Source organism: Salmo trutta, chromosome 24, assembly GCF_901001165.1.
Source record: "Salmo trutta chromosome 24, fSalTru1.1, whole genome shotgun sequence".
Classification (NCBI taxonomy): domain Eukaryota; kingdom Metazoa; phylum Chordata; class Actinopteri; order Salmoniformes; family Salmonidae; genus Salmo; species Salmo trutta.
The window spans coordinates 1,580,274-1,608,245 of NC_042980.1; the positions used below are offsets into that span (position 1 = coordinate 1,580,274).

Below are 27,972 nucleotides of genomic sequence, written 5' to 3' on the forward strand. Positions count from 1 at the left end.
TTTGTTGAGTAGAGTCTTGGAGGCTATTTTATAGATGACATCACCGAAGTCAAGGATCAGTAGGATGGTCAGTTTTTTACGAGGGTATGTTTGGCAGCATGGGTGAAGGATGCTTTGTTGAGATATAGGAAGCCAATTCTAGATTTAATTTTGGATTGGAGATGCTTAATGTGAGTCTGGAAGGAGAGTTTACAGTCTAACCAGACACCTAGGTATTTGTAGTTGTCCACGTATTCTAAGTCAGAGCCGTCCAGAGTAGTGATGCTGGATGTGCGGGCAGGTGCGTGCAGTGATCGATTGAAAAGCATGCATTTAGTTTTACTTGCATTTAAGAGCAGTTGTAGGCCACGGAAGGAGAGTTGTATGGCATTGAAGCCAGTCTGGAGGTTAGTTAACTTCTTTGGGATAGGGGGCAGTATTTTCACGGCCGGATAAAAAACGTATCCGATTTAATCTGTTTACTACTCCTGCCCAGAAACTAGAATATGCATATAATTAGTAGATTTGGATAGAAACCACTCTAAAGTTTCTAAAACTGTTTGAATGGTGTCTGTGAGTATAACAGAACTCATATGGCAGGCCAAAACCTGAGAAGATTCCATGCAGGAAGTGCCCTGTCTGACAATTTGTTGTCCTTCTGTAGCATCTCTATCAAAATTATAGCATTTGTGCTGTAACGTGACACTTTCTAAGGCTTCCATTGGCTCTCTAAAGCCACCAGAAAGTGGAATGGGGTGTCTGCTGTCTCTGGGCAAAGTATAGGAGCAGAGTTTGTAAGTGGCCAGCCTGGGGAAAATGAGACTGGGGATGCGCGGTCACGAGAACTAGCCATTTTTTTCTTTCTCTCTTTGAATGAATACAACATTGCCCGGTTGGAATATTATCGCTATTTTACGAGAAAAATAGCATAAAAATTGATTTTAAACAGCGTTTGACATGCTTCTAAGTACAGTAATGGAATACTGGTCTCCCATGGGAATCGAACCCATAACCCTGGCATTGCAAACACCATGAGCTACCAACTTAGCCACACGGGACCGTGGAACAAAGGAGAAGTAGGATAACGGTACGGCTAAAGGCTATACAAACTGGCCGTCTAGCACGTTCGGAACAGATGGTAAAAGTAGCAGATTTCTGGGCACGATAGCATAGATTCAAGGCATAGTGTACAGACAAAGGTAAGGTAGGTTGTGAGTACATTGGAGGTAAACCTAGGCATTGAGTAATGATGAGAGAGATATAGTCTCTGGAGACGTTTAAACCAGGTGATGTCATCACATTTGTAGGAGGTGTAACAACATGGTTGGTTAAGGCATATTGAGCAGGGCTAGAGGCTCTACAGTGAAATAAGACAGTAATCACTATCCAGGACAGTAATGGACGAGGCATATTGATATTAGAGAGAGGCATGCGTAGCCAAGTGATCATATGGGTCCAGTGAGTGGTTGGGCTGGCTGGGGACACGGCGATTCAGACAACAGGCCGGGCAAACAAGCTAGCAGTTGGTAGGCCGGGGTTAACAAAACTAGCAGTTAGCAGACAAGGGCTAGCAAGCTAACAGTTAGCAGACCGGGGTTAGCAAGCAGTTAGCAGACCGGGGCTAGCAAGCTAGCAGTTAGCAGACCGGGGCTATCAAGTTAGCAGAAGGGCCTTTGGGGGACTTGCATTTGGAGGAAAGTCTGATTTTGCCTCCTCGTGAGGTGACATCGATAGACCAGTCGTGGATTAGTAGGGTTCCAAGTAGCTCTAGATAGCTAGCAGGCTACGGTTAGCAGAATGGGCCTTGAGCGGACGCCGCACCTGAGGGGCCTGTTGGAATCCACGGGCAGATTATGTTGGTATTCCAGTCGTAGAGGATCGGCGGGGTTCCGTGCCCCGTACCGGCAGTAGAAGGGTTCCGGATATTGTAGCCTAGGAACGGGCTTCGGTGGTAGCTCAGGAGCCCTAGCCGAGCTAATTTCAGGCTAATTGGTGCTTGCTCCAGGATGGAAACGCTAGCCAGGGGTAGTCACCCGGGATTGCGGTTAACTAGTTGCAAAGATCCAGATGAAAAGGTTTAGAGTTTGCGGTAGGAATCCAGGGATATGGAGAGGACAAATTGGTCCGTTATGCTCTGGTTTGAGTCACGTTGTACGAACTGGCGAGAGCTTTCCGAGCTAAAGGTTAGCTGATGACCGCTAGCAGTGGTTTGCTGATTGGTAGCTGTTAGCTGGCTAGCTTCAGTTGAGGGACTCCAAAAAAAAATGATTCACGCTACATTGGGTGAGGAGGGTTGCAGGAGAGTATTTAGAAGTTGAGTTTTAGGAAAATATTTAAAAACGATATGCGAAGAAAAAGATATATACATTCCACAGTGCATACAAAGCCCTCCCCCTTATTTTCAATGACGGCCTAGGAACAGTGGGTTAACTGCCTTGTTCAGAGGCAGAACAACACTTTTTTTACCTTGTCAGCTCGGGGATTCAATCTTGCTACCTTTCGGTTACAAGTCCAACACTCTAACCACTAGGCTACCTGCCACCCCCACAGTTGTACCGACTGTGACTATTAAAACATTTCCTTACCAGAAATGGCAGCATTCACGCAAAACTAAAAGTGTGAACAACCTCTTTTAATCATGGCAAGGCGACTGGAAACATGACCAAATACAAACAGTGCAGCAATTCCCTCCATAAGGCAATCAAACATGCAAAACGTCAGTATAGAGACAAAGTAGAGTCGCAATTCAACGGCTCAGACATGGGATGTTTGTGGCAGGGTCTACAGTCAATCGCGGATTACAAAAAGTAAACCAGCCAGACATCGATGTCTTGCTCCCAGACAAATTAAACTACTTCTTTGCTCGCTTTGAGGACAATACAGTGCCACTGACATGGCTCGCTACCAAAGCCTGTGGGCTCTCCTTCTCCGTGGCCAACGTGAGTAAAACATTTAAACGTGTTAACCCTCGCAAGGCTGCCGGCCCAGACGGCATCACTAGCCGCGTCCTCAGAGCATGCGCAGACCAGCTGGCTGGTGTATTTACGGACATATTCAATCAATCAATCCCATTCCCAGTCTCTTGTCCCCACATTCTTCAAGATGGCCACCATTGTTCTTCTTCACAAGAAAGCTAAGGTAACTGAACTAAATGACTATCGCCCCGTTGCACTCACTTCTGTCATCATGAAGTGCTTTGAGAGACTAGTCAAGGAGCATATCACCTCCACCCTACCTGATACCCTAGACCCACTCCAATTTGCTTACCGCCCCAATAAGTCCACTGACGATGCAATTGCCATCACACTGCACACTGCCCTATCCCATCTGGACAAGAGGAATACCTATGTAAGAATGCTGTTCATTGACTACAGCCAAGCTTGTAGCATCATACCCAAGAAGTCTCGAGGCTGTAATCGCTGCCAAAGGTGCTTCAACATAGTACTGAGTAAAGGGTCTGAATACTTACGTAAATGTGGTATTTCCATTTACATGTTTTTTATAAATTAACAAAAATATAATAACACCTGTTTTTGCTTTGTCATTATGGCGTTATTGTGTGTAGATTGATGAGGGGAAAAAACTATTGAATCCATTTTAGAAGTACTGTCACGTCTGCTCCTGCTCCCCCACTCTGGCACTCGAGGTCGCCCGGCTGCTCATCATTATACCATTTTTATGCGCACCAGTGCTTCATCGGACTCACCTGGACTCCATCACGTCATTGATTGCCTCCCCTATATCTGTCACTTCCTCAGTTTCATTCCCATGTCTGCATAGATGTTGTTTTGTTTCTCTTGTCCAGACACTGTTCTTGTTTAGTTTCATGTATATGCGAAGAAAAAGATATATACATTCCACAGTGCATACAAAGCCCTCCCCCGTTGTCACGTCCTGACCAGTAATAGGGGTTATTTGTTATTGTAGTTTGGTCAGGATGTGGCAGGGGGTATTTGTTTTATGTGGTTCGGGCTGGTTGTGTTAGTTGTAGGGTGTTTGATTTAGTATTCCGGGTTTTGGGCACTGTTCTATGTTTATGTATTTCTATGTTCAGTCTAGTTATTTGTATTTCCATGTTTAGTTAATTGGGGGTTGAACCTTCAATTGGAGGTAGGTGTTTTCTCGTTGCCTCTGATTGAGGGTTTTATAAATAGGTATGTGTTTGTTTTAGTAATTGTGGGAGATATGTGCATGTATAGCTCTGCGCCTTACTGGCCTGTTATTTGTCGTTGTGTTTTTTGTGTACGTATTTATTTTGGTTCACCTTTGTCCATTTAAATAAAAAGAAGATGAGTGCACATTTCCCCGCTGCGTCTTGGTCCACTTTGACCTACGACAACCGTGACACATGTCTATTTTTAAATCCTCACCCTGTACTTGCTTCCCGTCTCTCAGTGTCTGTAGTTACGGAACCGTTACAGATGTTCAGACTGATCCAATTTAGATAGCTTGCATTCAGATTTCTGACAATATTTATGATTTCAAAATTATAACCAGTTTAAATGTGCATAAATGAACATGGGTTTGAAGTATATACATAGGAATTCAGTGGTAGATATTGAAAATGATCCTACTCCTTGGCCAATTAAGCTATCAGACCAACTTTAAAACATTCAGGCTATCCTAACCTCAATTCTTTAAAAACTTTTAGCCTACTATAATTATATAAATGAACGATCATTATACAAATGTGCACACATTTGCATAAAATAACCAACCCATAGTAGCTCTTGATCCGTTCAAGCTAGACACAACTTTCACATGTTCAGACTATTTTAACTTCCACAAAAAAAACACCTTTATCAACTATAACTCTATATATTTGCATACACTTGCATAGAATAATCTGCCAATAGTAATTCTTAAACCATTCAAGCTAGAGACACCAAACATGTTCAGGCTATCCAAACTTCTATAAACTATAACTATATACATTTGCTTAAAAAAAACATATCTTCAAAACTTCCAATTCTTAAAAGTGTTTATCAATTACACTGAACAAAAATATAAACGTAACATGTAATTTCATGAGCTGAAATAAAAGATTCCAGAAATGTTCCATATGGACAAAAAACATATCTCTCAAATTGTGTGCACAGATTTGTTTACATCCCTGTTAGTGAGCATTTCTCCTTTGCCAAGATAATCCATCCCCCTGACAGGTGTGGCATATCAAGAAACTGATTAAACTGATTAAACAGCATGATCAATACACAGGTACACCTTCCCAATTCCTTGAAGCTGAAAATGTTCCCGTTCTTCCATGGCCTACATACACCCAGACATGTCACCCATTGAGCATGTTTGAGATCCTCTGGATCGACATGTACGACAGTGTGTTCCAGTTCCCGCCAATATTGAGCAACTTTGCACAGCCATCGAAGAGGAGTGGGACAACATTCCACAGGCCACAATCAACAGCCTGTTCAACTCTATGTGAAGGAGATGTGTTGTGCTGCATTAGGCAAATGGTGGTCACACCAGATAGTGACTGGTTTTCTGATCCACGCCCCTACCGTTCACCACTGTTCAAGCTAGAGACCCCAAACCAACTTTCATGTGTTATTCTATTCTAAATGGAAATGTACTTTTCTCATTTAAATTATCTTTCTCCAAAACATTTGTATATTGTCCCATCCCATACAATAATCTGTACTGTTAATTTTTTCTATAATTCTTTTTATATATTTTTTTATATATATTTGGCATTCCCACTGCAATCCTGCCTCGAACCCGACCCCGACTTTGAATACAACTGCCTGTGTAGACAGATGATTGAACGTCCAACAAAGATCATGGTGTCACGCCCTGACCTGAGAGAGACGGTTTGTTTCTCTATGTGGTTAGGTCAGGATGTGGGGTGGGCATTCTGTGGTGTCTATTTCTTTGTGTTGAGCCGAGTATGGTTCCTAATCAGAGGCAGCTGTCTATCGTTGTCTCTGATTAGGAATCATACTTAGGCAGCCTTTCCCCACCTGTAGTTGTGGGATCTTATTTTTGTACTGCTTGTTAAGCCTGCAAGACGCGACGGTCGTTAGCATTTGTTCTTATTTTGTTTGTAGTGTTCTGATTTACAATAAATACAGCGATGAACACTTACCATGCTGCGCTTTGGTCTACTCCGTTTGACGATCGTGACACATGGCCCATTTTATCATTACATTCAAGGACATACTGTATTACAATTTTGGCGATAAAATTAGCTCTGATAGCTGTGCACAACTTTTTATAGCTATCATTCGGAATGACTCTCCTAATACTAAACTTAGGTTTCTGAATGCCAGCAAATGTGAGTAGCGCACTCAAATGTCCTAGTGAAATCAACACCACATGCTAACCACAACACAGCCTCACGTCTAAATTAGTTCTGATACGACCGTGTTACATACAAAATGTAACTTTATTAACCTTCATGCCTCCATTCATATTAATATACATGTATATGTTTGAACTCGGTTTCATTTCACAGCTCCATCCATATGAAGAATATTGACAGAATATTTAGACAACTTTTGAAGAACAGAAAAGAAAGAACAGAAGAAATAAAAATAATGAGAAAAACACTTGTTATTTCTACCTTTGAAAAACATTGGGATTCCGAATCTGTTCGTAGAATTCCTTGAGCTAGGGTCTCCCGTTGAAACATTGTGGGGCAATATCACAATTTTACTGTAAGAATGAAAAGCTCTAAATAAATTTACAATACAGGCACTATACATAAATACAGGAACAACAATTACTGTACATAATAACAGTAAGCTTGAAACAAAGGCATTCGCATCACTAAATAATTACTCAAAAGCAGAGATAAAAGAAACACATAATTTAAACAGAAATTAAATTAATATTCAACGGATACAGATATAAGTGTAATCAAAATTATTTCACAGGGTGCTCCCCAAGGGTTGTTATTCCGGCTTTTACACATTCAATAGAGCTTTCCCTGTGAACCACAATACATTCAACACTGTGTAAAATCAGTTATTTTAAATGGCTCTTCTCTGCTTTTGCATGCTGCAATATGATTATGAAAAAATGTAAGTAGTTGCACAAATAACCAGTATCGGAGAGGTCAAAACACAAATGATACGATGACGATAAAATAATTAAATTCTTTAAGCGAAGTTTTCAGCAAAATACATCCATGCAAATCATATTCAGCTTCCAAAGGAGATTCATACAGCATGTAAAAGGCTGGTATGAGGATACTGTATTGAAACAATGTGGTAAGGCTCAGTGCATTGAATATAAACTGAAAAATGGGAGGTGGCCTGTTTGCATAATGGTTTCATAGTTGATGTGCTTTTATTTTTTACGAATACTTCTCTGGCTGAGTATCAATTCAAAGGTCTATTATTTGAATTAATATGATACATGTTAGTTGTGAAATAGTTAAAGTGGATGCTTTTCAGAGATTTGCTGTGATAGGAGGCACTATTCATTATTGCATAAGTTTGACCCTGCTTACCATTACAAAAGGATGCTTGTAAAAAGTTTTCATAATGCTAAAGGGGAGTGGTAATGCATGCATACAATAAGCCTCTGTGTACACATGCACAATATTACCTAACTTTCAAGTGAAGTTAAATAAAATAAAATAACGATGCTATTGTGAATAAAACCCTGAATAAAATAGTTTGATATAATGTTGATATGAATCTGCACTTCTACTTGTAAGATTGTTCAATTGAACATGGCTGGGTGGAGATTAACGTATTTGGGTTTGATCTATACAGCAATTATCTGATAAAATGGTTGACAATATTTATATGGAAACCTTCTTTTGTTTTGAGAAAGAAGACAATCACAAACCAAAATGCTAAATGGCAAATTTCTGACGTCACATTTGATCATTTATATGAGTATTTTAGATAACAAAATTGTTTATCATCAATAGCTCCATTGTACTGTATATCAAATCAGATAAATGAGTGTCTCTGAAAAAGACTTTACATGTATAAAATTAAAAGCCCTATTTTTTTTATGTATATACAGACTGTAGAACTGAGTTATACTTTTTATTTATTTCCACTATCACATATTTTACAACATTTCAAAATATATATATTTTTTTACAGAAAATTGTTATATGCAAGATGAAGTGCCCCTCATTTCAGAAAAGTACAGTATATGAATAATAGAATATGGTGATAATTATTAATATGTATCAATGGATTTAACATTTAAAATGAATTCATTTAAAAACTATACTTCATAACAAACAAGGTGCTGATGATATGCTTGAGCCAAAAAAGGCAATACAATTGGAATAATTCACATGTACACAAACAACATATACTGTAGCAACATAATATGACATATATTATAATACTTCATAATACCAAAAGGGAAAGAGACGAATTGGGCAAGTTTCTGCAAAATACAGTTTTGTTTCAGGTAAGGATGTGGTTTTGAATTCTAGTACAGGACCACTACGCTGGTGTGTCTGTGTGTGTTATTAAAGTCACTGGCCTTCTGAAATGTGCTCCTGAAACTGTAAGAGGGAATCCAGCGAAAACCACTGTGTATAAAATGCAAGTTGTAAAAATACTTTGAACAAATACAGTTATCATACACGTGGGATTCTGTTATGAACGGCTTTGATCGTGATAAACACCATCAGATCTGTGTCACATAATTGCAAAAAGTGAAATCTGATCACTTCGCTGATAGGAAAAGCTGACAATATTGCTTTCATGTATCTCAGAAAGATTTATGTAGTGTTATTTGTATGTCCATAGGCATTTATTTCCAACCCGCTGGATAAATTGGTAATTTGAAGTTGACATCAAACAACCTGCAAAACATAAGTGGTTGATGTCATAGCTAAGACTAAATGGAAGTTGAGCCATATTTAAATTTTTAGAATACCCCAGTAGAATACCCCAGTAAGGCATGTGCCTTTCAAAAGTATTGAGATCCCTTGGATTTCTTCACATTTTATTGCGTTACAAAGTGGGATTTAAATTGATTGAATTATATTTATTTTCTCATCAATCTACACAAAATACTCTGTAATGTCAAAGTGGAAGATACATATATTCATTTATTTTATTATTCAGAAGAAATAAAGGAAATATAGTCGTTGCATACGTATTCAGCTCCCTGAGTCCATACATGTTAAAAAACACATTTGACAGCAATTACAGCTGTGAGTCTTCTTGGGTAAGTCTCTAAGCGCTTTGCACACCTGGATTGGGCAATATTTGCCAATTATTATGTTCAAAATGCTAGTCAGCAATTTTCAAGTCATGCCCTACTATTTCAAGCAGATTAAAGTCAAAACTGTAACTTGGCCACTTAGGAACAAACACTGTTTTCTTGGTAAGCAACTCCAGTGTAGATTTGGCCTTGTGGTGTAGGTTATTGTCCTGCTGAAAGGTGAATTCCTCTTCCAGTGTCTGGTGTAAAGCAGACTGAAGAAGGTTTTGCTCCAGGATTTTGACTGCATAGCCCTATCCCATTTTTTTATCCTGAAAAACTCCCCAGTATTTGCTGATGTCAAGCATCCATGATTCAGCCACCACCAAGCTTGAAAATAAGGAGACAGTTACTCAGTGATGTGTTGTTTTGGATTTGCTTTAAAATAGGGCTTCGCATTTAGGCCAAAAAGTGTATTCATTTGCCATGTTTTTTTGAAGTATTATATTATTTTCTATATTTGTGTTATTCTTTTCACTCTATCATTTAGGTCATTTTGGAGTCACTACAATGTTGTTGATCATCTGCTAAATATGTGTATGTGACCAATACAATTTGATTTGATCCATCCTCAGTTCTCTCCCATCACAGCCGTTAAACTACGTAGCTGTTTTAAAATCCCCAATGGTCTGATGGTTAGATACCTGAGTAGTTTCATTCCCGTCCTGCAGCTCAGTTCAGAAGAACGACTGTTTCTTTGAGGTGCCTAGGTGGTGTAATACATGATGCACAGCATAATTATTAACTAGACCATGCTTAAAGAGATAGTCCATGTCTGTTTTGTTATTATTACCCACCTACAAATGAGGCTTTCGAAAATCTCCCTGGACTGTAGTTGAATATGTGCTTTAAATACAATACTTGTCTGAGGGACCTTACATATGTTGTATGGGGGACAGAGGAAGAGTTAGTCCTTTAGAAATCATGTCAATCCCTATTATTTCACATAGAGTGAGTCCATGTACATGTGATTTGTTAAGCCAAACTCTACTCCTGAACTAATTTAGGCTTGCCTAAACAAAAGGGGCTGAATACTTATGCAATGACTATATTTTATTTTATTAATAAAAAAAAATGACATTACAGAGTTTTGTATGTATATGGTTGACAAAAAATTACAATTAAATCCATTTTAATTCCACTTCGTAACACAATAAATTTGAAGAAATCCAAGGGGTCTGAATACTTTTGTAAGGCAGCCTATAGCTGTAAATCTACGACTATATAAAAATCTCTATATTGCCATAGATCTCTTTTTGATCCATGTACAGAGACTGATCAAAATGTGGTTTTACTGTGTTGAATAACCCTTTACTCTGAGATATGGTAGATGAGACAGTAGAAACCGTAATATGGATATCTGTCATTGAGGGACATGCAAGACAAATTGCAAGAAAAGGTAGACCTGAAGCTGGATCTGAAGACTTCACATCATGTTTGGTGTATGTGTGACTAAAAAAGACACTGCTCTCTCGCAAACCGCCAGACAAAGCTACAGGGCCAACTGTCTGTGTGCATGGTGTACTGCAGTATATAGAAAAGAGTAGGGGAGATTTTGTTCCAAGTTTGACAAACATGTAGGTCTGTTCATGAATACATTTTTAAAAACCTGTTCCTCCTCAACCACCCATCATTAATGTGACATTTTCCAAACTGTATAGAGTGAGCTTGCCTAGAACCTTGTGCTGTAGCTACAAACCCAGTAGAAATATATACATTTGTAGTTAGAGTACGAAGTGGCACTGGTAGAAATATATCTGTAACAGAGTAATTTAGGGTCATTTTGGGTATCAGCAACCAGAACAAGGATACAAGAACAACATTTCCCTGTTCTGAATGTATTGCTTTCCAATTGAACTAGAGTGACTGAGTGCCGGGTTAGCCCTCTGAACTGAAGCCAAAATGCTTTACCTATAGACCACCAACACACAAATGATCACAATGCCAATCCCTTTCACTGAAAATACCAGGGATATGAAACAAAATCCTTGAATATTATGGAATCATCATATGTGTGAATCTGTAAGGTGCTTCAAAGTTGTTTTCACATACCTTGTGTTCATTAGATTTTTCATTGTACATTGGGGTGTGGATTGATGTTTCTTTGTGAAATGTATCAAAAGCAGGCATACACAGCAAGATACTATAAACAATAAAAGTCTCCATATTAAAACTATATTTACCCAATGAGATTGCACTTTACTGATTGCTAATCACTGCACAAAATGCACCAATAAAGTTTTTTTTAAGAAAAAGTTTAGAAGAGGCTCAAGGTGATGAGCCTTAATGTGGTTGAGTCGATCTTGTGTGTTAACAAGATCCATTGAATGAAAAACAAAACAAATAGCAAAAACAACTCTGCATCTATATCACTGGTCCATTGAGATGCTCCGAATGCTTCTTAATCTAGAACACTGGTACTAGAATTTATTCTAAAATACTGATTCTAGAACACTCAAACCAGTTTGTATAGGTACAATCTATGTGTGGATGGCCCCCTCTGGTGCCGGGTTGTCCTGAAACACAGAGATGCAGGAAGCTGCTATACGGCGGGAACTGTGCAACAATACTTTCCATAGGCAAATTGGAATCTGTGTCTTTTTATTCCATTGTCCAATCCAAGGCCCTATACTTCAAAACACATGCATACAGCCCTTCCATCCATTCATCCAGCCATCCAACCCATAGCTCTTTCACATTATAGACGCTAGAAAAGCAGCCATTTTGAACAATATAACCAAAACAAAGACACCAAGAAGAAAATGGTTGCGATTCAAGTTTCCTTCCAAATGAACGAAGAACATCCCTCCAAAAAAACTCAGAAGTGAAACCATTTAAGAACAGTGCTAGGAAAAAAGACAGATTGTCGTAAAAACTCCAAACTCCAAAATGACAACAAAAGAGCCTTCTCCGGTTCCAACCCTCCTCAGTCAGTGAGGATCCAGAACCGACCCTGTTTTTTTTGTTGCTCTGTGGACAGACAGACACCATTCTGTGCTTTTCGCTCCTCTCTTCCCACTGCCTCACGGACAGACAACAGTGTGTGTCCAGTCCAGCTGAACCACATTGAGGGAGAGACCCCGCTCCCCCCTGCGGCGATGTGTGTGTGTGTGTAAATGTGTGTTTCTGCTTCGTCTGATGACATCGTCACCCTGAAACTGTCTCACACCAGCATGTGTCTCCGTCGATGCAGAGCCAGGTGGTCCGAACGGGAGAAGCTGCGGTCACAGTCTGCACACTTGAAGGGCTTGATGCCTGTGTGTTTCCGGTAGTGGCGAGTCAGCTCGTCAGAGCGGGCGAACTTCCACGTGCAGCCATCCCAGGTGCATTTGTATGGCTTCTCACCTGGACAGGTCAACACAAACAGACACAAACAGAGACTGGGTGAAACAGTGACTTTCACAACATACAATTTGTGTGCATCTGCTATTGTATTGGCTAATAATTTCCCCATTTTATACACTGCTCAAAAAAATAAAGGGAACACTAAAATAACACATCCTAGATCTGAATGAATGAAATAATCTTATTAAATACTTTTTTCTTTACATAGTTGAATGTGCTGACAACAAAATCACACAAAAATAATCAATGGGAATCCAATTTATCAACCCATGGAGGTCTGGATTTAGAGTCACACTCAAAATTAAAGTGGAAAAACACACTACTGGCTGATCCAACTTTGATGTAATGTCCTTAAAACAAGTCAAAATGAGGCTCAGTAGTGTGTGTGGCCTCCATGTGCCTGTATGACCTCCCTACAATGCCTGGGCATGCTCATGATGAGGTGGCGGATGGTCTCCTGAGGGATCTCCTCCCAGACCTGGACTAAAGCATCCACCAACTCCTGGACAGTCTGTGGTGCAACGTGGCGTTGGTGGATGGAGCAAGACATGATGTCCCAGATGTGCTCAATTGGATTCAGGTCTGGGGAACGGGCGGGCCAGTCCATAGCATCAATGTCTTCCTCTTGCAGGAACTGCTGACACACTCCAGCCACATGAGGTTTAGCATTGTCTTGCAATAGGAGGAACCCAGGGCCAACCGCACCAGCATATGGTCTCACAAGGGGTCTGAGGATCTCATCTCGGTACCTAATGGCAGTCAGGCTACCTCTGGCGAGCACATGGAGGGCTGTGCGCCCCACCAAAGAAATGCCAGCCCACACCATGACTGACCCACTGCCAAACCGGTCATGCTGGAGGATGTTGCAGGCAGCAGAACGTTCTCCGCGGTGTCTCCAAGACTCTGTCACGTCTGTCACATGTGCTCAGTGTGAACCTGCTTTCATCTGTGAAGAGCACAGGGCGCCAGTGGCGAATTTCCCAATCTTGGTGTTCTCTGGCAAATGCCAAATGTCCTGCACGGTGTTGGGCTGTAAGCACAACCCCCACCTGTGGACGTCGGGCCCTCATACCACCCTCATGGAGTCTGTTTCTGACCATTTGAGCAGACACATGCACATTTGTGGCCTGCTGGAGGTCATTTTGCAGGGCTCTGGCAGTGCTCCTCCTGCTCCTCCTTGCACAAAGGCGGGCATGCTGCTGGGTTGTTGCCCTCCTACGGCCTCCTCCACGTCTCCTGATGTACTGGCCTGTCTCCTGGTAGCGCCTCCATGCTCTGGACTCTACGCTGACAGACACAGCAAACCTTCTTGCCACAGCTCGCATTGATGTGCCATCCTGGATGAGCTGCACTACCTGAGCCACTTGTGTGGGTTGTAAACTCCGTCTCATGCTACCACTAGAGTGAAAGCACCGCCAGCATTCAAAAGTGACCAAAACATCAGCCAGGAAGCATAGGAACTTAGAAGTGGTCTGTGGTCACCACCTGCAGAACCACTCCTTTATTGGGGGTGTCTTGCTAATTGCCTATAATTTCCACCTGTTGTCTATTCCATTTGCACAACAGCATGTGACATTTATTGTCAATCAGTGTTGCTTCCTAAGTGGACAGTTTGATTTCACAGAAGTGTGATTGACTTGGAGTTACATTGTGTTGTTTAAGTGTTTGCTTTATTTTTTTGAACAGTGTACTTGGAAAGTGTAGACATCACAAGCATCAAAAAGTAAACCGTTTTGGAGATACTTGGCAGGTTTCCATTGACCCAGGTTTATTCAACAAAAGTAAAAAAAAGAAAGAAGTAATGGAAACGGCAGCTATCGGAGAAATGTTCTAAAGATTGACAACAATTTTATCTATTGGACAGGGGTGGATTTTTCTTTTGTCTATCTGTCTTTATAGTGACAAATCAGGACGGAAATTGTGTTTTTCAAAAACATTATACATTCGGAATAATTTTTAAGGTGTATGTCATCGCGTAATTGTATGTCATCACGTAAATAAACCTCCACTCCAAATGTAATTCTAAATGCAACTTCTTGCTAAAAATCAATATCTGTGCAGGATAAGGATTGTCCTGATTTTCAAGAATGCCTGAATTGCTTTGCTTTGCTTTTCTGGTTGGCTTGATGAACTTTTCACCATCCAATTATTTCAGATATACAGGAGTGCAAGTTTCACCATGGAAAGGACCATGGTGATACACTGACATGTGAAAATGTTTAGAATATGGCAAATATAAGTAAATACTTGCATTCTATCCATGCTGGATTCTGGGGGCTACCTCCCTGGTACATGGTAGGAGCAAAGGCCCATAGGCTGTCGCACAATTTTTCTAAACTGTTAATGGAAAAACTTCAACCACTTAATCTTCTAGTGATTTTTTTAGGTGTGACCTTACTTCCAGCTGTTTTTATCAACACAATACAGTTCAATGTAAATCAGTGATGTGTATAAACCCTGGATGACTAACAGGGGGAGCTGTAATGAAGCCACAGCGCAGCCATCTTGTTACTTCTCCTCCATTGTAAAAACAGATTTTGGAAGCTATAGAAATGCATTTATGAATGTCTAGATTTGGTTTTGACACATGTATTCTATTACAGACACCTTAATGCATACTTTTAAATTATATTATGTTATCTAAACATACAAATAGTAAATTAAAACATTTTCCTTAAAGTATATATTTTTTGTACTAATGTTATTTTTCCCACTACAAGCCAAAAAATGCTTAAATACATATAATGCTGTCCTTGAAACATTTGATTCAAATACTGTAGAATTCCATTCATTCCTATGGTTTACTTCTCTTACTGGGGAGTGGCAATATGGCCGACCAGTGGCTTCAAAGCCTCTCAATGGCCTATACATTGCATCAGCAATCCAAGGTTTGTATACATCAATGATGGAAACTCACCGTAGAAGGAATCTATTTTCTATGTAAACTTCCTTAATGTACTGAAAAAAATCACTGGACAACTTCCCACCTCAGAGGAAGTTTCCGCACCTATTTAGAGTAATTCGGAAATTCTCGTTTAGGTTCCACTTCGAAGACAGGCTGCTAATACATATTCAGGAATTGGGGGTGGGAACGTTGTGGTGATTTCCACATGCGGCAGAGAAACAACAACAAATAGGGAACTGACAGACAGCTGTCAGTGTAACTAGCTAGCATGCTAACTTTAGCTAGCTAATGAAAGTTGTGTAAGCACCCTTTCAGTTAAGATAGTCATACTGTAAGTCAGGTGAAAATAATTATTTCAGAAAGAGACTACCAGCCTACCTGTCAAGAAATTAGTTTCTATACAAGTTGTTGACATGTTGAGGGTTGACATTTGTCTGATTGTTGCTGTTTGATTATTCTATTTGATTCCAGACGTCATTCAATTTTGGACATGCACACGGACATAATCAAATAGCTATATTCTTTGTTCTCTCTGTTATCATTTCAGCACGCTAGCTAGCTACAGTGTATATATATATATATATATATATATCAATGCATTATCTAAATTGTGGCAGTGAATCTGCCGTAGAAATAGAAAGAATATAAGCTCCGGTAATGTGGATAGCCTAACTTTTGAATGTTTGTATTGAAACGATGGCCGAGTTTGTTTTGCATTGCACGGTGCCCCGTGTATGTGGAGATTTTCTTTAGGATCAATGGAATGGTTCTAAAATGCAATCATATCATGAAATTTCAACATGTATAAAATATGTATATGCACATTAGCTCCAAAATAAGTAAAACTTTACAAATGATCCAATGGATTATTATAATATGATCTTAATTTTATCTTCTTAAAATCTGATTTTAAACCTAACTCTCACCTTAGCCTAACCCTAAACTTAAATTAAGACCAAAAAGCAAATTTTTGTTTTCATTAATTTGTACTATATGCCCGATTTTGAGTTTGTGGCTGTTTTATCTAGTGGAAGGCTAAAGAGAAAAGCTGTTTGGCTCTCAGATGACTCGGGAATAGGAAGAACTTTGCAGCAGGTGTTTCTGATTCATTAATAAGCATTTCCATACTGGTGGGTGATAACACTTAAATAAAACCCAGCCCTGAAACAAAACATAGGTTGAACATCATTTGCAAGTCGACTTGTACGAAAAGACACGTAAGACTAATAGCAACATCTGAAGTCACACAATTGGATTTGGCACGTCAAGTCCAAGTATTTCACACTTTGATTAAAATGATGACTTATTGACTTACACCGTTGTGCAACATAATGGATAAGCTCTGGCCATCGTATTTCAGGTCTACTGGTGTGGGAATAAAATGGAAACATAGCTGTGAATAATTTAACTTTTTCACCCCACAGTTAAGCTAAAAACACACCAAGTATACAGTTCCTTGCAAAAGTATTTATCCCCCTTGGCATTTTTCCTATTTTGTTGCATTACAACCTGTAATTTAAATTGATTTTTATTTGGATTTCATGTAATGGACATACACAAAATAGTCCAAATTGGTGAAATTAAATTTAAAAAATAACTTCTCAAAAAAAATAAACAAACACGTTTGGTGTTCACCAAAAGGCATGTGGGAGACTCCCCAAACATATGGAAGAAGGTACTCTGGTCAGATGAGACTAAAATTGACCTTTTTGGCCATCAAGAAAAATGATGTGTCTGGCTGGCGCAAACCCAACACCTCCCATCACCCCGAGAACAACATCCCCACAGTGAAGTATGGTGGTGGCAGCATCATGGTCTGGGCCTGTTTTTCATCGGCAGGGACTGGGAAACTGGTCAGAATTGAAGGATTGATGGATGGCGCTAAATACAGGGAAATTCTTGAGGGAAACATCTTTTCAGTCTTCCAGAGATTTGAGACTGGGACTGAGGTTCACCTTCCAGCAGGACAATGACCCTAAGCATACTGCTAAAGCAACACTTGAGTGGTTTAAGGGGAAACATTTAAATGTCTTGGAATAGCCTAGTCAAAGCCCAGACCTTAATCCAATTGAGAATCTGTGGTAAGACTTAAAGATTGCTGTACACCAGCGGAACCCATCCAACTTGAAAAAGGTGGAGCAGTTTTGCCTTGAAGAATGGGAAAAAGTCCCAGTGGCTAAATGTGCCAAGCTTATAGAGACATACCCCCAAGAGACTTGCAGCTGTAATTCCTGCAAAAGGTGGCTCTACAAAGTATTTACTTTGGGGGGGGGGGGGGTAGTTATGCACGCTCAAGTTTTCTGTTTTTTTGGTCTTATTTCTTGTTTGTTTCACAATAAAAATGATTTTGCATCTTCAAAGTGGTAAGCATGTTGTGTAAATCAAATGCTACAAACCCCCCCAAAATCTATTTGAATTCCAAGTTGTAAGACAACAAAATAGGAAAAATGTCAATGGGGGTGAATACTTTCGCAAGCCACTGTATATTGACGGCCCTCTGACTATGTCAGCAGTCAATCTTTTTCTTATTTTTTCTCTCCAAATTACATAGACAATCAACCATCAACCTTGTTCAAATACTCCAGACCAGAAGGTGGTAGTAGAGTTGCTATCCTAAGCTTTGTTTCCATTGGCATGTAGTAGAAAGACAATGTTTAGCTAGCTGGGCTAATGTTGCTAGCCAGACGATTCTAAATGTTGAAATGGTGAGAGAAACCTCAGATCGTTGGGCACACAGAAGATGGTACCTTTTGTTGTGCCAGGCATGGGAGCGGCCACCTAATGTGCTGGCCGACACTGGATTGTTGTCTGACCGGTTAGTGAAGATATTTAGCTAGCTAGTTAAAGTGGTTTACAGTTAGTTAGCCTGTTAGGGCTAGGGGGCAGTATTTACACGGCCGGATAAAAAACGTACCCGATTTAATCTGGTTATTACTACTGCCCAGAAACTAGAATATGCATAGAATTATTGGCTTTGGATAGAAAACACCCTAAAGTTTCTAAAACTGTTTGAATGGTGTCTGTGAGTATAACAGAACTCATATGGCAGGCAAAAACCTGAGAAGATGCTGTGCAAGAAGTACCCTCTCTGACCATTCCTTGAGCTTCTTGGCTCTGTTTATTGAAAACTTAGGATCTTTGCTGTAACGTGACACTTCCTACGGCTCCCATAGGCTCTCAGAACCCGGGAAAAAGCTGAATGATGTAATTCCAGCCGATTGCTGAAAAACATTAGCGCCTTTGGTAAGTGCTCTATCAGAGGACCATCAGACTGAGGCTCGTGCACGGGACGACACCATGTTTTTATTTTCTCTCTCTTTGTACTAAAACACGATTTCCCGGTAGGAATATTATCGCTTTTTTTACGAGAAAAATGGCATACAAATTGATTTTAAATAACGGTTGACATGCTTCGAAGTACGGTAATGCAATATTTAGAAATGTTTTGTCACAAAACGCGTCGGGCGCGTAACCCTTATTTACCCTTTCGGATAGTGTCTTGAACGCACGAACAAAACGCCGCTATTTGGATATAACTATGGATTATTTGGGACCAAACCAACATTTGTTATTGAAGTAGAAGTCCTGGGAGTGCATTCTGAGGAAGAACAGCAAAGGTAATAACATTTTTCTTATAGTAAATCTGACTTTGGTGAGGGCTAAACTTGGTGGGTGTGTAAATAACTAGCCCTGTGATGCCGGGCTACCTACTTAGAATATTGCAAAATGTGCTTTCACCGAAAAGCTATTTTAAAATCGGACATAGCGAGTGCATAGAGGAGTTCTGTATCTATAATTCTTAAAATAATTGTTATGTTTTTTGTGAACGTTGATCGTGAGTAATTTAGTAAATTCAGGGGGGTATGCTAGTTCTGAACGTCACATGCTAATGTAAAAAGCTGTTTTTTGATATAAATATGAACTTGATTGAACAAAACATGCATGTATTGCATAACATAATGTCCTAGAAGTGTCATCTGATGAAGATCATCAAAGGTTAGTGCTGCATTTAGCTGTGGTTTGGGTTTATGTGACATTATATGCTAGCTTGAAAAATGGGTGTCTGATTATTTCTGGCTGGGTACTCTGCTGACAATCTAATGTTTTGCTTTCGTTGTAAAGCCTTTTTGAAATCGGACAGTGTGGTTAGATTAACGAGAGTCTTGTCTTTAAAATGGTGTAAAATAGTCATATGTTTGAGAAATTGAAGTAATAGCATTTCTAAGGTATTTGAATAACGCGCCACAGGATTCCACTGGCTGTTACGCAGTTGGGACGATTTCGTCCCACCTACCCTAGAGAGGTTAACAATCATCTCTACTCTTTTCTGCTAGATAAATCAATTCAAATTTGATTTTTTGCGTTCACAGGATACAACAACTGTAAAATAGTTCAGCAAAATGCTTACTTACTCAACAATGCAGTGTTCAAATAGCAAAGGTAAGAAAATAGAAGATCCAGATTTTTTTTTTACAATCTAAAAAATAAAAACATGAAGTAAAACATACAAGAATGTACTTCATATACAAGATCAGTATCCGTATGTGCATGTAGACAGGGGTAAAAGTGATTGGGCAGCAGGATGAATACACTAATAATAAATAAAGCTGTGAGCAGCAATGAATGGGGTTCAGTGGATGACAGGAAGGATACGAGGAACAATCTTATTTTATGTGCAATCAGTGAAAACATTACCATGTTCATCTCTCAATACCACAAGGATGATGCAAGTGGAGTTTAGTCTAGTGCTGTACGTTGGTTATCTTTGAATGCAGCAGGTATTTAAAACTTTTTAAGGCTAGGGGGCAGTATTTTGACGTCTGGATGGAAAGCATGCCCAAAGCAAACTGCCTGCTACTCAGGCCCAGAAGCTAGGATATGCATATTATTAGTAGATTTGGATTGAAAACACTCTGAAGTTTCTAAAAGTGTTTGAATAATGTCTGTGAGTATAACAGAACTGATCTGTCAGGCAACAACCCAAGCACAATCCATCCAGATTTTTTTTTTGTTTGAGGTCAATCTGTTTTCCATTAGGTTTCTATGGGAAGCCCTTTTTAAAAGGAATATGGTTGCAGTTCCTATGGATTCCACTAGATGTCAACAGTCTTTAGAAATTGGTTGATGTTTTTCTTTTGAGAAATGACGAAGTAGTCCTGTTCTTTCCATGTGTCACTCAGAGGGTCTCAAGTCTTCTGGTGCGTGTGACCTGGAACGCGCTTCACTTTGTTTTCGTCCGGTATTGAACACAGTTTATCCCGTCTTAAATTTGATTGATCTTTTACATTTTAGTTTGGATTAGGAAAGTCGTGTGAAATGTTTGGACCAAGTTTACAGGTAACTTATTAGATACTTTGTAGGCATGTTGGGCGAGTTGAAACCGGTGTATTTCTGAATCAAACGTGCCAAATAAATGGACATTTTGGGGATATAAAGAAGGAATCTATTGAACAAAAGGATCATTTGTGATGTTTCTGGGACATTTTGGAGTGCCAACAGAAGATGATCTTCAAAGGTAAGGCATGAATTATGTCATTATTTCTGACTTTTGTGTCGCAGCTGGCTGGTTGAAATATGACATTCATGTGTTTGTATGTGGGGTGCTGTTCTCAGATAATCGCATGGTCTGCTTTCACCGTAAAGCATTCTTAAAATCTGACACTGCGGCTGGATTAACAAGAAGTTGAGCTGTATTTTGATGTATAACATTTGTATGTTTTATGAATTCTATTTTGAGTATTTGTGTTTTTGAATTTGACGCGCTGCAATTTCACTGGATGTTGTCAAAGTAATCTCGTTAACGGGATTCGAGCGGGAATGGGGGTGAAGGGATCCCTAAGAGGTTATTAAAGTCATTACTTAATGTACTGAGTTTATATACCAATTCTGGGGTTAATTTGACTAATGGTGTAATGGTATGCGTGAAGGGCTGTAGGAAGTCAGGCGCAGGAGAGCAGGGTAGCAAAAGGGAGCCTTTTGTTTGGTGACCCGAAAGCACACGGCACAAACCAACACGAAATACAAATAAGGGTTTAACATAACCCAGCGTAACCAGCCTAACGTACGCATACATGAAGAGATAAACAATCACTCACAAACAAACATGGGGGAACAGAGGGTTAAATAATGAACAAATAATTGGGGTATTGAAACCAGGTGTGTAAGACAAGGACAAAACAAATGGAAAATGAAAAGTGGATCGGCGATGGCTAGAAGGCCAGTGACGTCGACCACCAAATGCACGCACGAACAAAGAGAGGGACCGACATCGACGGAAGTCGTGACAAATGGTTTATTTTAATAAATATTTTATTTTATTTTCACAATATTTCACATTGTTCGTCTGCATAATTTAAATCTAACATTAGTTTGCATGAGACAGTCCACTTGATCAATAGTTATTGCTTTAATATCCTATACCACTGCTGCTAATGACATCTATAGTGCTACCACTTGTTCTGGTGCAGCCATCTAAGGTTGCAGTGACTTTATATTCACACAGTTTCTAAGGACACATACTGAGGAATAGAGTTCCATGTATCCATGGCTTTATGTAGAACTGTGCGCCTTCCATAGTCTGTTCTCGATTTGGGGATTATGAAGAGACCTCTGGTGTCATGGCTTGTGGGATATGCATGGGTGTCTGAGCTGTGTGCTAGTAGTTGAAACAGACAGCTTGGTGCATTCAACATGCTTATAATTCTTACAAAAACAATTAGTGATGAAGTCAATCTTCTCCTCTACCTTGACCCATGAGAGATTGACATGCATATGTTTAATGTGAACTCTCCATGTACACTTAAGGGCCAGCCGTGCTGCCCTGTTCTGATCCAATGGTAATTTTCCTATGTCCCTCTTTGTGGCACATGACCACACAACTGGACAGTAGTCCAGGTGTGACAAAACTAGGGCCTCTCTGCCTTGTTGATAGTGTTGTTAAAACTTCTTCGGGATGGGCGTCCCTAAACTTGTGTCACGATTGCAGATTTTAGAGAAACAACAACTGTTGGTACACATACTGCTCAAAAAAATAAAGGGAACACTTAAACAACACAATGTAACTCCAAGTCAATCACACTTCTGTGAAATCAAACTGTTAACTTAGGAAGCAACACTGACTGACAATAAATTTCACATGCTTGTAGTTCAAATCGAATAGACAACAGGTGGAAATTATAGGCAATTAGCAAGACACCCCCAATTAAGGACTGGTTCTGCAGGTGGTGACCACAGACCACTTCTCAGTTCCTATGCTTCCTGGCTGATGTTTTGGTCACTTTTGAATGCTGGCGGTGCTTTCACTCTAGCGGTAGCACAAGACGGAGTCTACAACCCACACAAGTGGCTCAGGTAGTGCAGCTCATCCAGGATGGCACATCAATGCGAGCTGTGGCAAGAAGGTTTGCTGTCTCTGTCAGCGTAGTGTCCAGAGCATGGAGGCGCTACAAGGAGACAGGCCAGTACATCACAAGACGTGGAGGAGGCCGTAGGAGGGCAACAACCCAGCAGCAGGACCGCTACCTCCGCCTTTGTGCAAGGAGGAGCAGGAGAAGCACTGCCAGAGCCCTGCAAAATGACCTCCAGCAGGCCACAAATGTGCATGTGTCTGCTCAAACGGTCAGAAACGGACTCCATGAGGGTGGTATTAGGGCCCGACGTCCACAGGTGGGGGTTGTGCTTACAGCCCAACACCGTGCAGGACATTTGGCATTTGCCAGAGAACACCAAGATTGGCAAATTCGCCACTGGCACCCTGTGCTCTTCACAGATGAAAGCAGGTTCACACTGAGCACATGTGACAGAGTGACAGAGTCTGGAGACGCCGTGGAGAACGTTCTGCTGCCTGCAACATCCTCCAGCATGACCGGTTTGGCGGTGGGTCAGTCATGGTGTGGGGTGGCATTTCTTTGGGGGGGTCGCACAGCCCTCCATGTGCTCGCCAGAGGTAGCGTGACTGCCATTAGGTACCGAGATGAGATCCTCAGACCCCTTGTGAGACCATATGCTGGTGCGGTTGGCCCTGGGTTCCTCCTAATGCAAGACAATGCTAGACCTCATGTGGCTGGAGTGTGTCAGCAGTTCCTGCAAGAGGAAGGCATTGATGCTATGGACTGGCCCGCCCGTTCCCCAGACCTGAATCCATTGAGCACATCTGGGACATCATGTCTCGCTCCATCCACCAACGCCATGTTGCACCACAGACTGTCCAGGAGTTGGCGGATGCTTTAGTCCAGGTCCGGGAGGAGATCCTTCAGGAGACCATCCGCCACCTCATCAGGAGCATGCCCAGGTGTTGTAGGGAGGTCATACAGGCACGTGGAGGCCACACACACTACTGAGCCTCATTTTGACTTGTTTTAAGGACATTACATCAAAATTGGATCAGCCTGTAGTGTGGTTTTCCACTTTAATTTTGAGTGTGACTCCAAATCCAGACCTCCATGGGTTGATAAATTGGATTTCCATTGATTATTTTTGTGTGATTTTGTTGTCAGCACATTCAACTATGTAAAGAAAAAAGTATAACTGCACTGTCCAATTTACAGTAGCTATTACTGCGAAATAATGCCATACTATTGTTTGAGGAGAGCTCCTAACAACAAAACACATTTTTCACCGCAATAGGTTTGATAAATTCACCTCTGAAGTTGAAACGTGTACTTACATTCTGAAATCTTGCTCTGATTTTTCATCCCAAGGGTACCAGAGATAACATGAAGTGTTGTTTTGTTAGATAAAATCCTTTTTCCTATCCCAAAAAAGGTCCATATAGCATGCACGATTAATTTTGTATTTCCACTCGTTCAATTTGCAAAGAAAGGAATCTGTGAAAATGTAACCCTAAACGTTGTTTCAACCATTCAAATCACATTTGTATGTATTCCTCAGAGATCCTAGAACTTAACCACACTTCACTATATCATTAGGGGTGTAGCATATCCTATAGGACACCATATTTGGTCAGAGAGCAACGCCTTCATGGCACGCCGATGACGTGGGCGGTCTTCACTTGAACAACTCTAACTTTGTAAAATAAGCACATATCGGGGTCAAACAAAGCTAGCTAGATAGCCAATGAGCTGGGCTTTACGGGAGTATCCCTGTATATGTCGTAAAATGTAGCTACTAACCTTTTGCAACAGCATGTCTTTTCCTTTTGGACAAAAATAATATGAATATTCAGAGTTATGAAGTTATGAAAACTGGTTGTTTTGCAAATGATGAACTTATAATATGGCTACTAATACTGGAAAAGCTAAATCAACATCCAAGTATACAGATTTGATGATATTCTTGCTGAAAAATGTAATATGAATGGAATTGTCTCCTTCACGATTTGTCCAAATATTACCTGAGTGACTTCACACTAAATGTCATGAAGTTCGCTCATGCTTCAAGTTATCCATCTGAAACTTTGCACATACACTGCTGCCATCGTGTGGACACCAATGGAATTGGAACCATGGCTAGAACTGGGACCTTTCTGTTGCATTTCAAAGATGGTGGTAGAAATAAATACAAAAAACTTTGGTTTTTTCTCTGTATTTTCTTCTACCAGATCTATTGTGTTATATTCTCCTAAATTCAATTCACATTTCCACAAACTTCAAAGTGTTTCCCTTGAAAGGATACCAAGAAAATGCATATCCTTGCTTCAGGGCCTGAGCTACAGGCAGTTAGATTTGGTATGTCATTTTAGGCGAAAATTGAAAAAAGGGGGCTATCGCTAAGAAGGCAGAGCAACACTTTATTATGGACAGACTTCTCACTATTTTAGCTACTGTTGAATAAACATGTTTTGACCTGCTTCTCGACTCCCAGCGTTTACATTACAGAATACTGCTTCTACAAATGGAAGCAGCAGGAAATCAGAACATCTCCCAGATGGTCGACAAGCAGGGATACCTACTTTGTCAACACCACGACCAGCAACTGGGGACGGCTATGGGAAGAGGTTCTTTGCAGTGTTCAATGTCTCAAACATACCCGAGAGGCGTTGCCTTCAACTAGCAGAAGATACTCTACCATCAGTCGACCCAGCGAGCCAGCACACTAGCCATATCAGCAACCTTCCCAGGTCGGTGATGCCTGTTTGTCCCTCCTGGATAAATATGACAGCACCCCATCTAAATGCTGTGGCTTCCCACTACAGTGCTCCCTCTACTTTGCGCACCAGATGGGAGCCCCCACCACCGAGAGAACAAGGTTGCTAAGGTTATTTCTCTACTGACTGGGCGGACGTTGGAATGGGCCATGGCCGTCTGGGAGAGATTCGTATGAGGGGTTCATGGCTCTGTTCAGAGGTATCTTCGATCAGCCCCCGGAGGGCAGAAAGGGGGTGAGCGCCTACTCCAACTACGGTAGGAGGACCAGACTGCTGCAGAGTACGCGCTCACCTTCCGGACTGTAGCAGCATCCAGTGGATGGAATGAGCTGGCGCTTCGTACGCTATTCAGAAGAGGACAGGAAGGATACTGTGCGAGGAGATCCAGACCGAACTGGCCTGTCGAGACAACAACCTCTTCTTGGACGCACCTATTTCGGGAGCATCAGTACTCTCATCGCTTCTCTCCCTCCCCTCAGTGAACACTGGATTAGAGCCTGAACCCATGGAGGTAGGGGTCCCATGTCTCCCCGTGTCAGAGTGATGCAGATGGAGACAGCGGTGCTCTGTCTCCATTGTGGTCAAGGAGGGCACCAGCTCCAGCAGTGTCCGGTACGTCCCAACTCGAGATCAACAAGAGCAGTGGGATGGTCACGTGATCTTCCACCTCCTGGGGCAGGTGTGAGTATCCCCTCTTTATCACTTTCTGCCAAACCCTTTTTGGTGTCGATCACAGTAGTTGACTGTCCCTCATGTACTGTTTCTACAGTGTGCCAGTGCCGCAGGGAACTTCAATGACAAGACCCTTCCCTCCTCTCTTAACATCACCTCATACCGACTCTCCTCTTCAAGCCCTCAATAATCATTCACCAGGTTCCAGGACCATCACCCACATCAGCAAACCACTCACCCTCACCGTGGAGTCCATCCATCATGAGAACATTCCCTTTTATTTAACTAGGTAAGTCAGTTAATTAACTTCTTTGGGATAGGGGGCAGTATTTTCACGGCCGGATAAAAAACGTACCCGATTTAATCTGGTTACTACTCCTGCCCAGTAACTAGAATATGCATACAATTATTGGCTTTGGATAGAAAACACCCTAAAGTTTCTAAAACTGTTTGAATGGTGTCTGTGAGTATAACAGAACTCCTATGGCAGGCAAAAACCTGAGAAGATTTCATGCAGGAAGTGGCCTGTCTGACAAGGTGTTGTTGTTCTTGCTTCTGTTTATTGAAGAGTCAGGATCTTAGCTGTAACGTGACACTTCCTACGGCTCCAATAGGCTCTCAGAGCCCGGGAAAAACCTGAATGATGACGAGGCCGCCTCAGGCTGAAACACATAATCGCCATTGCCAAGTGGCCGATAAGAGGACAATGGAATTAGGCACGTGCCCGATTCGACCCCGTGCTGTATTTTCTTTCGGCTGTTTACCTAATTGCAGATTCCCGGTAGGAATATTATCGCTTTTTTACGAGAAAAATGGCATAAAAATTGATTTTAAACAGCGGTTGACATGCTTCGAAGTACGGTAATGAAATATTTAGAAATCTTTTGTCACGAAATGTGCCTTGCGCATGACCGTTATTTACCATTGGGATAGTGTCTAGAACGCACGAACAAAACGTCGCTGTTGGAACATAACTATGGATTATTTTGGACCGAACCTACATTTGTTATTGAAGTAGAAGTCCTGGGAGTGCATTCTGACGGAGAACAGGAAAGGTAATCAAACTTTTCTAATAGTAAATCTGACTTTGGTGAAGGCTAAACTTGGTGGGTGTCTAAATAGCTAGCCCTGAGATGCCGGGCTATCTACTTAGAATATTGCAAAATGTGCTTTCACCGAAAAGCTATTTTAAAATCGGACATATCGAGTGCATAGAGGAGTAATGTATCTATAATTCTTAAAATAATTGTTATGCTTTTTGTGAACGTTTATTGTGAGTAATTTAGTAAATTATTAGTAAATTCGCCGGAAGTTTGCGAGGGGTATGCTAGTTCTGAACGTCACATGCTAATGTAAAAAGCTGTTTTTTGATATAAATATGAACTTCATTGAACAAAACATGCATGTATTGTATAACATAATGTCCTAGGTGTGTCATCTGATGAAGATCATCAAAGGTTAGTGCTGCATTTAGCTGTCTTCTGGGTTTTTGTGACATTATATGCTAGCTTGAAAAATTGGTGTCTGATTATTTCTGGCTGGGTACTCTGCTGACATAATCTAATGTTTTGCTTTCGTTGTAAAGCCTTTTTGAAATCGGACAGTGTGGTTAGATTAACGAGAGTCTTGTCTTTAAATAGCTGTAAAATAGTAATATGTTTGAGAAATTGAAGTAATAGCATTTCAAAGGTATTTGAAAATCGCACCACAGGATTCAACTGGCTGTTACGTAGGTGGGACGAATTCGTCCCGCCGGTCCTAGAGA

General features: G+C 40.8%; 1 protein-coding gene across 1 annotated transcript in view; it reads right to left on the reverse strand.

The window, feature by feature from the left end:
* Window positions 1-6,360: 6,360 nt before the first annotated feature.
* The window catches only part of LOC115161466 (Krueppel-like factor 12), a 189,973-nt gene continuing 168,361 nt past the window's right edge, over window positions 6,361-27,972 (reverse strand). The window contains exon 7 of the mRNA XM_029712456.1: window positions 6,361-12,525. Within this exon, the coding sequence (XP_029568316.1) occupies window positions 12,344-12,525 (182 nt within the window). The 3' untranslated portion in view covers window positions 6,361-12,343. The remainder of the gene's footprint in view (window positions 12,526-27,972) is intronic.